This window comes from Oncorhynchus mykiss, chromosome 1 (genome assembly GCF_057628025.1).
Source record: "Oncorhynchus mykiss isolate SJ-2025 chromosome 1, ASM5762802v1, whole genome shotgun sequence".
NCBI lineage: Eukaryota > Metazoa > Chordata > Actinopteri > Salmoniformes > Salmonidae > Oncorhynchus > Oncorhynchus mykiss.
Genome location: NC_143022.1, coordinates 2,444,514 through 2,455,334, shown reverse-complemented (window position 1 = coordinate 2,455,334; position 10,821 = coordinate 2,444,514). Strand labels below are relative to the sequence as shown.

General features: G+C 44.0%; 1 protein-coding gene across 1 annotated transcript in view; it reads left to right on the top strand.

The window, feature by feature from the left end:
- The first annotated feature begins 3,503 nt into the window (after positions 1-3,503).
- The window catches only part of atp1b1a (ATPase Na+/K+ transporting subunit beta 1a), a 32,827-nt gene continuing 25,509 nt past the window's right edge, over positions 3,504-10,821 (top strand). Inside the window, exon 1 of the mRNA XM_036979818.2 lies at positions 3,504-3,908. Coding sequence (XP_036835713.2) covers positions 3,815-3,908 — 94 coding nt within the window. The 5' untranslated portion in view covers positions 3,504-3,814. The remainder of the gene's footprint in view (positions 3,909-10,821) is intronic.

The following is a 10,821-nucleotide window of genomic DNA, read 5'->3' as shown; positions in this document are numbered from 1 at the left end:
ATGGCCGAACAGGAACCCATTTAAGATTGACACAACGGGTGGAGAGTTAAGTTCCTTGGTGTCCACATCACCAACAAACTAGAATGGTCCAAATACACCAAGACAGTGGTGAAGAGGGCACGACAACAACCTTTTCCCCATCAGGAGACTGAAAAGATTTGGCATGGGTTCCCAGATCCTCAAAGTTCTACAGCTGCACCATCGAGAGCATCCTGACCGGTGGCGTCACCTGGTATGGCAACTGCTCGGCATCTGACAGTAAGGCGCTACCAGAGGGTAATGCCTTACCCCATTTGTTTTTACACTGCTGCTACTCACTGTTTAATTATCTATGCATAGTCACTTTACAAATGACCTGGACTAACCTGTACCCCCTGCACATTGACTCGGCACTGGTAACCCCTGTATACAGCCTCGTTATTGTTATTATTGTAAATCTATTGTGTTACTTTTTTATTAGGATGTTTTACTTTTGTTTATTTAATAAACATGTTATTAACTCTATTTCTTGAACTGCACTTTTGGATAAGGGCTTGTAAGTAAGCATTTCACACTAGTCTACCTGACGGCAGGTAGCCTAGTGGTTAGAGCGAAAGGTTGCTGGATCGAATCTCTGAGCTGACAAGGTAAAAATCTGTTCTGCCACTGAGCAAGGCATTTTAACCCACTGTTCCCCGGGAGCTGAAGACGTTGGATGTCGATTAAGGCAGCCCCCCCCCCCCTGGCACCTCTCTGATTCAGAGGGGTTGGGTTAAATGCGGGAAGACACATTTCAGCTGAATGCATTCAGTTGGACAACTGACGAGGTATCCCCCCTTTCCCTGCTGTATTCAGCGCACGTGACAAATAAAATTTGATTACATTTTTTGGGGGAAAGGTGACATTGCTACGTCCCATCCATGTGTTGTTTGAGTATAATATGAGATATTAACAAAGATGGCTAGCAGGCCTACGTTATTAGCATATTCTGTCTGATGGTGAGAAGCAGTGAGATATGGCTGTGCCCAGCGGCAGCACAACATAGTAATCCCCATGATATGAACTCATTAATATTCCCAAAGCTCCCAGATACAACCTGTCTGAACAACTCAACAGGATTATGTTTTTGGTTTGTTGAACAAGTTCTTGGTTGATGACAGGGCCACATCATAGAACTGGAGTGACAGGGCCTGTCCGATGAGGAATCACCATGAAACGGGGCAGATTTATTAACTGGGGAGTTGTCCTATCAATACAGGCTTCAATAATATTTGAAAGCTTTTTGTCGAGCCCATTTACAGTGCCTTGCGAAAGTATTCGGCCCCCTTGAACTTTCCATAAAAAGTGTTGTTTAAAGTTTGCCACAAGCCACCTGGGAGACACACCAAACATGTGGAAGAAGGTGCACTGGTCAGATGAAACCAAAATTGCACTTTTTGGCAACAATGCAAAACGTTATGTTTGGCGTAAAAGCAACACAGCTGAACACACCATCCCCACTGTCAAACATGGTGGTGGCAGCATCATGGTTTGCGCCTGCTTTTCTTCAGCAGGGACAGGGAAGATGGTTAAAATTGATGGGAAGATGGATGGAGCCAAATACAGGACCATTCTGGAAGAAAACCTGATGGAGTCTGCAAAAGACCTGAGACTGGGACGGAGATTTGTCTTCCAACAAGACAATGATCCAAAACATAAAGCAAAATCTACAATGGAATGGTTCAAAAATAAACATATCCAGGTGTTAGAATGGCCAAGTCAAAGTCCAGACCTGAAGCCAATCGAGAATCTGTGGAAAGAACTGAAAACTGCTGTTCACAAATGCTCTCCATCCAACCTGAGCTCGAGCTGTTTTGCAAGGAGGAATGGGAAAAATGTCAGTCTCTCGATGTGCAAAACTGATAGAGACATACCCCAAGCGACTTACAGCTGTAATCGCAGCAAAAGGTGGCGCTACAAAGTATTAACTTAAGGGGGCTGAATAATTTTGCACGCCCAATTTTTCAGTTTTTGATTTGTTAAAAAAGTTTGAAATATCCAATAAATGTTGTTCCACTTCATGATTGTGTCCCACTTGTTGTTGATTTTTCACAAAAAAATACAGTTTTATATCTTTATGTTTGAAGCCTGAAATGTGGCAAAAGGTCGCAAAGTTCAAGGGGGCCGAATACTTTCGCAAGACACCGTATACAAGGAGTCCTATACAAGCCGTGGTGTAAGTGAGAACTGCGGCCAGGTCGCCCTTTGACCTCAATGGGACAACCTGGTCAAATAAAAGGTATATTCCTGACCATGTGACCTGACCAGGAATAACTCCATAGGGCCCAGAGTATTTCCTGATCAGGAGAAAACAACTTTCCACAAAGTGAATGTTGCTTATTAGTAACCATATTATTACTCGGCAGGGTAGCCTAGTGGTTAGGCAGGGTAGCATAGTGGTTAGGCAGGGTAGCATAGTGGTTAGGCAGGGTAGCATAGTGGTTAGGCAGGGTAGCATAGTGGTTAGGCAGGGTAGCATAGTGGTTAGGCAGGGTAGCATAGTGGTTAGGCAGGGTAGCATAGTGGTTAGGCAGGGTAGCATAGTGGTTAGGCAGGGTAGCATAGTGGTTAGGCAGGGTAGCATAGTGGTTAGGCAGGGTAGCATAGTGGTTAGGCAGGGTAGCATAGTGGTTAGGCAGGGTAGCATAGTGGTTAGGCAGGGTAGCATAGTGGTTCGGCAGGGTAGCATAGTGGTTAGGCAGGGTAGCATAGTGGTTCGGCAGGGTAGCATAGTGGTTAGGCAGGGTAGCATAGTGGTTAGGCAGGGTAGCATAGTGGTTAGGCAGGGTAGCATAGTGGTTAGGCAGGGTAGCATAGTGGTTCGGCAGGGTAGCATAGTGGTTAGGCAGGGTAGCCTAGCCTTATTAGTAACCATATTATTACTATTTACAGTTGTTCTTCTCTCTTGTGTTATTATATAATAACATACATTATATGTTATTCAATCATAAGGCTAGGGGCTGTGTCTAAAATGCATTCTTTGAATGAACCAAGAACGAGGTACAATTACTTGTATTATTGAAATTCCATACATTTTGAAGGACACAAATGTCAAATGTGTTACAAAAATCTACACATCATTCTTTAAAAAATGGAACACAGAAAAACATCACAAACAGATTAACACAAAAACAGAGTTTTTACATTCAAAAACATTTTAAAAGCTTAAGAGTATACATTTATTTCAATACCGTCTTATTCTCACAGAGCATACTATTCAATGTGGCAAAGTCATTATTTAAGTCTAACTTTTTTTTATTATTATTGAATAAGATGTTATTTTTTTTCTTAAACAATGAATTTTATGGATGTGATATTTAGCAGGAATTATAATCAAATGTACTAAAGTACAAAGTTGACTCCTGAGAAATAGAGTTACTTTTAACATGCGATGTGGTAATAGAACTCCAAGAATGGTAATATAATATAATGAGTTTATGACATCACCGTAGAATTCTACCATTTTAGTTCCACCATTTCGTTTTGAACCGCCGGGGGCTGCCTTGCCTCATGGAGCAGTGATCATAGCAGTTGGTTGTTACGCAGAAGGATGACTGCTTGTGATTTGCTAGAGTTAGCCCCCCCCCCCCCCCCCCCCCTCTTTTGTAGGTAACTTATTACAAGAGTTTGCGGGCGGAGTCGGTTACCATAAGAGATAAATTGTGTGCCGTACAATAGGAGAGCCGGGTACGAAATTGTCCATTACTATTCTGTAGCGGGGGACAGTACAGGAATCGGGTACCTAAACCCATTAGATAATATTAATTGAAAAGGGAAATTAAAAGGCAAAACAAATATGTCGACAAATAAAGATGGAGACGGTGGATGGAAGAGCTTTCTATGGAATTCGGAAAGGAAGGAATTTCTAGGACGCACTGGTGGCAGTTGGTGTAAGTACATACATCTGTAATAAACTACTTTTAATCGACGCTTTTGTGGAAATGAACTCGAGGATAAGAATGATACGAGGTGTAACCCTGTTGTTTCCGTGTATTGTCAGAGTAATGTAACGGCACAGAGAGTATTTCCTGATTGAGAAATACAGCACCTGTTTGATTGGACGTAGCATGCTGTGTAGTGAAATTCACTTTTCAATGGAACATTTACAGGAGAAACACAGAGAATGAGTTAAACGTGATTTATAAACAACTACATCTGTAAAATAACCATATAACCCATTGATGGAATACGATTAAAATAAATGTAATGAAAATGAGTACTGTCTAAGAGGAAGTTGAAATATATTCAGACTTTTAGGTCAAGTGAACGTTAATAATGTTCCTATTCGTTATTATTCGTTTAACCCGGGTCGATCGTGTACAGTGAAAGCTAGAGTCGGCGTCCTTTGCCAAAGAGGTCATTTTGAAGGACATCATTTACATTATATGGTGGCAATTGGGAGTGTTGGATTGCAACTAACATGTGCTTGTCTTGCCAACATGGCATGCTTGTTTCTGCTGTCACATAGTTAGCCTAGATTGGAGAAAATTGATAAGAGTTGGTAAATATGAATTGCTTTCTTTCTCTGAACAAAATAATGTGCAAAATGACAGGGGGGCATCCATTACCTCGGTAATTAGCTGTTTTATCCCAATACAGTTCGTTTTTTTAAGGAATCAAGGTTCAAGGTTAGCAGTCAAGGTGATCGGGCCTTTTCGCCTGAAACTGATGTCAATGTTTTGGACCGAGAGATTGTAATGTAAAATGAAGCCAACAATGAGCAGTGATTTACCAATGAGACACTTTCTTGTTAAACTGGTGAGCTTGCAACACTGTAACACAGACTTATCTCTACATTTTTTTGCTCAGTATTCGAGTGGGAGACTGTTGCAGTAGGGAGCTAGTTTATCTATTGGCAACATTTCGTTTATTTTTATATATTTTTTTATCTAGGCTCTTTTTGTCCATAGAAAGATCATGTCACGACTCACATGCTCGGTTTCTGTAGGACCACCCCTCCCCCACAGACAACTTTGTTTCCTTTAGCAGCTACTGGTAACAAGTTGTTGCTTAAATCAATTCCTCGAGTTCACATAGGTAGGGCGGTTATTACGGTAGGCTTTCACAATACGAGCAAAAATAAAGACCGATTGTACGCTCTAGTAGGGGACACAGTTACAAGGCAATGGTCAACGGTTGTCATTTGTTTCCTGAATGCAGCCAGACTATTTTGGTAACGCAAAGAGCGCCTGTTCACTGATAAGTGTTGGTTTATCTCTCGAAACAGTTGCTGTTCTCGGAATTCATTTCTAGAATTCAGAAGCTCAATGAAGTAGTTTGCTACGTTTTGAAAGTCCCAAGGTTTCTGGCGTGTAGCCTTTGTTTGCGTAGCCTACATATCGCGCACGGTATTATCAAGCGCACGTCGAGTCACATCGATGTGGTTGTTACAGCCTGGTCTCATATACTGTCATAACATAGTACATTTAAATCCGGGACTGTAACATTAGTATGAAATGTTTGATATGGTTACATAAGACAGATGGTTACTTGAGGAAAAAAAAACGAATGTCGGATGGGTGGGTGTATAACGCCAACATCTTGCAAGCCAAAGGTTGCGAGTTTGAATCTCATCACAGACAACTTTAGAATTTTATCTACTTACTTATTTTTAGCAACTTAGCATGTTAGCTAACACTTAACTCTTTAACCTAACTCAAACACCCTAGCCTGGCTAGAATTCGTAACATATCATACGAAATGGGCGATAGACATCCACAAATTAGTACATAGTGTCAAATATCACAGGAAATGGAGTGTCTCAGATTTACGTACTCAATAATATAAAAAGCTCTGAGACCAGGCTGCAGCGGTTATTGCTCAGGATAAAGCCTTCCAATAGGTTGGCTGTGCAGCACCATCTCATTTTCGCATCAAATCACAATTGCTCATCATTAAAAATGGTAGGAATTACCGACTACTGTAGGCTACATTGATTCTGGTCTTCATTTAGTGACACTTGTATCCAATGACGGCGTAATAACCCCTATACTGACGGCTACCCAGTGCCTATAGTCTTTTGAAAGGTAAGCACGAAATAGGATAATTATGATAATCTCAGCAATCTCTGTGCTGCTTGCCTTGAGAAATGTGATAACGTGCCTCAGTTGTCCATTCACAACATGAAGCTATGCCTGCCTGACTGTCTACCCTGCTGCTCTGGGGGGGGGGGGGGGGGGGGGGGGGGATAGACCGAGAGGTTATCACAAGGACTGGAAGGCATTCAACAAGTCTCCTATTGGCCAATTAGATCACATTCACTCAGTGGTCCGATGGCTCTTTATTACAAGAGAGCGAGAAAACGATAGCGGTCTGAATTGAGCTATTCACCCCTGCGCTTCCACACAATATGCGGTCGTAGGTAAGAAAAACACGGATTTGAGAGACTAAAATGAATTGGACTTTGGAACAGGCCTATAGGGCTCGCCAGCTTGTAGCCCCGATGGCTCGTTGCTCAAAGCCTACAGGGGAAATTAATGCAGCTTTTGGAGGTGTTTTGGATAACACGGTCTGAGGTTAACAGGATTCGGAGATCTTATACGTTTTTTTCTATGAGATAATATAAGTCAGTTTATTTATGAGATAATATCAGTCAGCTTGTTGAGCCTACTTACTTAACTATCTCCTGTTTCTGTAGTGATGGTTCAGCTTGATGTACAGTACACTCCCTGGACAGGACACTAGTCTGTGACAGGGCCTTACCCCTGGACAGGACGCTAGTCTATCACTAGGCCTTACCCCTGGACAGGACGCTAGTCTATCACTAGGCCTTACCCCTGGACAGGACGCTAGTCTGTGACAGGGCCTTACCCCTGGACAGGACACTAGTCTATCACAGGGCCTTAACCCTGGACAGGACAATAGTCTATCACTGGGCCTTACCCCTGGACAGGACACTAGTCTATCACAGGGCCTTAACCCTGGACAGGACACTAGTCTATCACTGGGCCTTACCCCTGGACAGGACACTAGTCTATCACAGGGCCTTACCCCTGGACAGGACACTAGTCTATCTCAGGGCCTTAACCCTGGACAGGACACTAGTCTATCACAGGGCCTTAACCCTGGACAGGACACTAGTCTATCACAGGGCCTTAACCCTGGACAGGACACTAGTCTATCACAGGGCCTTAACCCTGGACAGGACACTAGTCTATCACAGGGCCTTACCCCTGGACAGGACACTAGTCTATCACAGGGCCTTACCCCTGGACAGGACACTAGTCTATCACTGGGCCTTACCCCTGGACAGGACGCTAGTCTGTGACAGGGCCTTACCCCTGGACAGGACACTAGTCTATCACTGGGCCTTACCCCTGGACAGGACACTAGTCTATCACTGGGCCTTACCCCTGGACAGGACACTAGTCTATCACTGGGCCTTACCCCTGGACAGGACACTAGTCTATCACAGGGCCTTAACCCTGGACAGGACATTAGTCTATCACTGGGCCTTACCCCTGGACAGGACACTAGTCTATCACTGGGCCTTACCCCTGGACAGGACACTAGTCTATCACTGGGCCTTACCCCTGGACAGGACACTAGTCTATCACTGGGCCTTACCCCTGGACAGGACACTAGTCTATCACTGGGCCTTACCCCTGGACAGGACACTAGTCTATCACTGGGCCTTACCCCTGGACAGGACACTAGTCTATCACTGGGCCTTACCCCTGGACAGGACACTAGTCTATCACTGGGCCTTACCCCTGGACAGGACACTAGTCTATCACTGGGCCTTACCCCTGGACAGGACACTAGTCTATCACTGGGCCTTACCCCTGGACAGAACGCTAGTCTATCACTGGGCCTTACCCCTGGACAGGACACTAGTCTATCACAGGGCCTTACCCCTGGACAGGACACTAGTCTATCACAGGGCCTTACCCCTGGACAGGACACTAGTCTATCACAGGGCCTTACCCCTGGACAGGACACTAGTCTATCACAGGGCCTTAACCCTGGACAGGACACTAGTCTATCACAGGGCCTTACCCCTGGACAGGACACTAGTCTATCTCAGGGCCTTACCCCTGGACAGGACACTAGTCTATCACAGGGCCTTAACCCTGGACAGGACACTAGTCTATCACAGGGCCTTACCCCTGGACAGGACACTAGTCTATCACAGGGCCTTACCCCTGGACAGGACACTAGTCTATCAGAAAAGTGACGTTAGCTGATGAAGATGATCCCATAGAACAATGTATCAGAACTCCTAAACCTTTTTACCACAGACCTTATTTTCAACGTTTATAAAAAAATAAATAAAAACATATGTTTTAACCAATGAGCCTCCGTTAATAGAGCCCCACAGTGGAGGTGTCATAATACCCATAAAACCTAGCGGTCAAACAGGGAAATGGCTCCAATCGTTTTTCCACCATTCATTGTTTCCATAGGGGACTTTAGAAACTTAAAATAAGATCTGTGTTTGGTGTAGTCTTACCTTGGCATGACGTTGTGATAGCCATGTAAGTCTCTCTAGGACAAGGTGACTTTTATCAATATATTCGGCTCTACACTCAGTTTAAAAATTATAATTAGCATCAAAGAAGACATCATGCAAGACTTCAAAACCCTGCTAGCTCATCCACCTCATCTCTAGCAGACACCTTTTCTAACAGTTATTGTGTCAATTTAAAACTTGCACAAGACAATTCACAGAATAGTCCATTTAAAGAAATGTAGCCTATTTGTTTACTACATTTAGCTAACATTATATAGTTCATCCAGATATGCTTACCTTTGCCTTGATTCGTCAGTCTCGTCCAGATCATGGTATTTGTAGTTCTTTATGATAGCCACATTAGCAGCTAATTAGCATTTCATTTTTGGAAACAGGCTAATATATTGATAAAAGTCACCTTGTCCAAGAGATTTACACGATTATCAAAACATCACGCCAGGGTAAGTCTACACGAAACACAGACCAGGCTATCAAAACATCACGCCAGGGTAAGTCTACACGAAACACAGACCAGGCTATCAAAACATCACGCCAGGGTAAGTCTACACGAAACACAGCCCTTATTTGAAGTGTTTTAAGGTCCCCTTTGGGAAAAATGAATGTTGAAAAAACTATTGGAACCATTTCCTTGTTTGACCACTAGGTTTTATGGGTGTTATGACTCATGCCTACAAAAATACAGCCATGGTCACCTTCGATGCAACTGGTTTGCATCTCCCTCTCACCCCAGAGCTCACTGCCATGGTTACCGCCAGTCAATCAGTCTCTCTCTCTCACCCCAGAGGTCACTGCCATGGTTACCGCCAGTCAATCAGTCTCTCTCTCTCATCCCAGAGCTCACTGCCATGGTTACCGCCAGTCAATCAGTCTCTCTCTCTCACCCCAGAGCTCACTGCCATGGTTACCACCAGTCAATCAGTCTCTCTCACCCCAGAGCTCACTGCCATGGTTACCGCCAGTCAATCAGTCTCTTTCTCTCACCCCAGAGCTCACTGCCATGGTTACCGCCAGTCAATCAGTCTCTCTCCCTCCCTCTCACACACACGCACCCAGACACTGTTGCACTATGAAGTTATTCTGCTCAAACAATGCACTAGTAAAAGTGTTTCCTGTAGATTGTTTAGTCACTGGATGTTTTGTTGTGACCCAAGGTTAAGGGCAGCAGGGTTAATTTACTATCGGCCATCCTGTCACCTTCACATGCAGGGAGAGAAAGTAACATGTCTTGCCACACCTGTCTCTGCCTGCCTGACTGCATGGCGCCATGTGATGTGTGTGTGTGTGTATGAGTTTGGGGATGTTTGTAAATGAGGCTGATAGAGGAGAGGGACTGGTAACCGTCGACAACAAGCCAGAGTGACTCATCCTGCTAGTCTAGAAGTGATGTTGCCCTCCGTTACTATTGCATCATGGGAGGGAGACAAAATTAATTTCAACACAGCATATGGAGTAGAGTAGAGAACAGTAGAGTGGTGTAGAGTAGAGAACAGTAGAGTGGTGTAGAGTAGAGTGGTGTAGAGTGGTGTAGAGTAGAGAACAGTAGAGTGGTGTAGAGTATAGAACAGTAGAGTAGTGTAGAGAACAGTAGAGTGGTGTAGAGTAGAGAACAGTAGAGTGGTGTAGAGTAGAGAACAGTAGCGTGGTGTAGAATAGAGAACAGTAGAGTGGTGTAGAGTAGAGAACAGTAGAGTGGTGTAGAGTAGAGAACAGTAGAGTAGAGAACAGTAGAGTGGTGTAGAGTAGAGAACAGTAGCGTGGTGTAGAATAGAGAACAGTAGAGTGGTGTAGAGTAGAGAACAGTAGAGTGGTGTAGAGTAGAGAACAGTAGAGTAGAGAACAGTAGAGTGGTGTAGAGAACAGTAGAGTGGTGTAGAGTAGAGAACAGTAGAGTGGTGTAGAGTAGAGAACAGTAGCGTGGTGTAGAATAGAGAACAGTAGAGTGGTGTAGAGTAGAGAACAGTAGAGTGGTGTAGAGTAGAGAACAGTAGAGTAGAGAACTGTAGAGTGGTGTAGAGAACAGTAGAGGGGTGTAGAGTAGAGAACAGTAGAGTGGTGTAGAGTAGAGAACAGTAGAGTAGAGAACAGTAGAGTGGTGTAGAGAACAGTAGAGTGGTGTAGAGAACAGTAGAGTGGTGTAGAGAACAGTAGTGGTGTAGAGTAGAGAACAGTAGAGTGGTGTAGAGTAGAGAACAGTAGAGTGGTGTAGAGTAGAGAACAGTAGTGGTGTAGAGTAGAGAACAGTAGAGTGGTGTAGAGTAGAGAACAGTAGAGTGGTGTAGAGCAGAGAACAGTAGAGTAGAGTAGTGTAGAGTAGAGAACAGTAGAGTAGA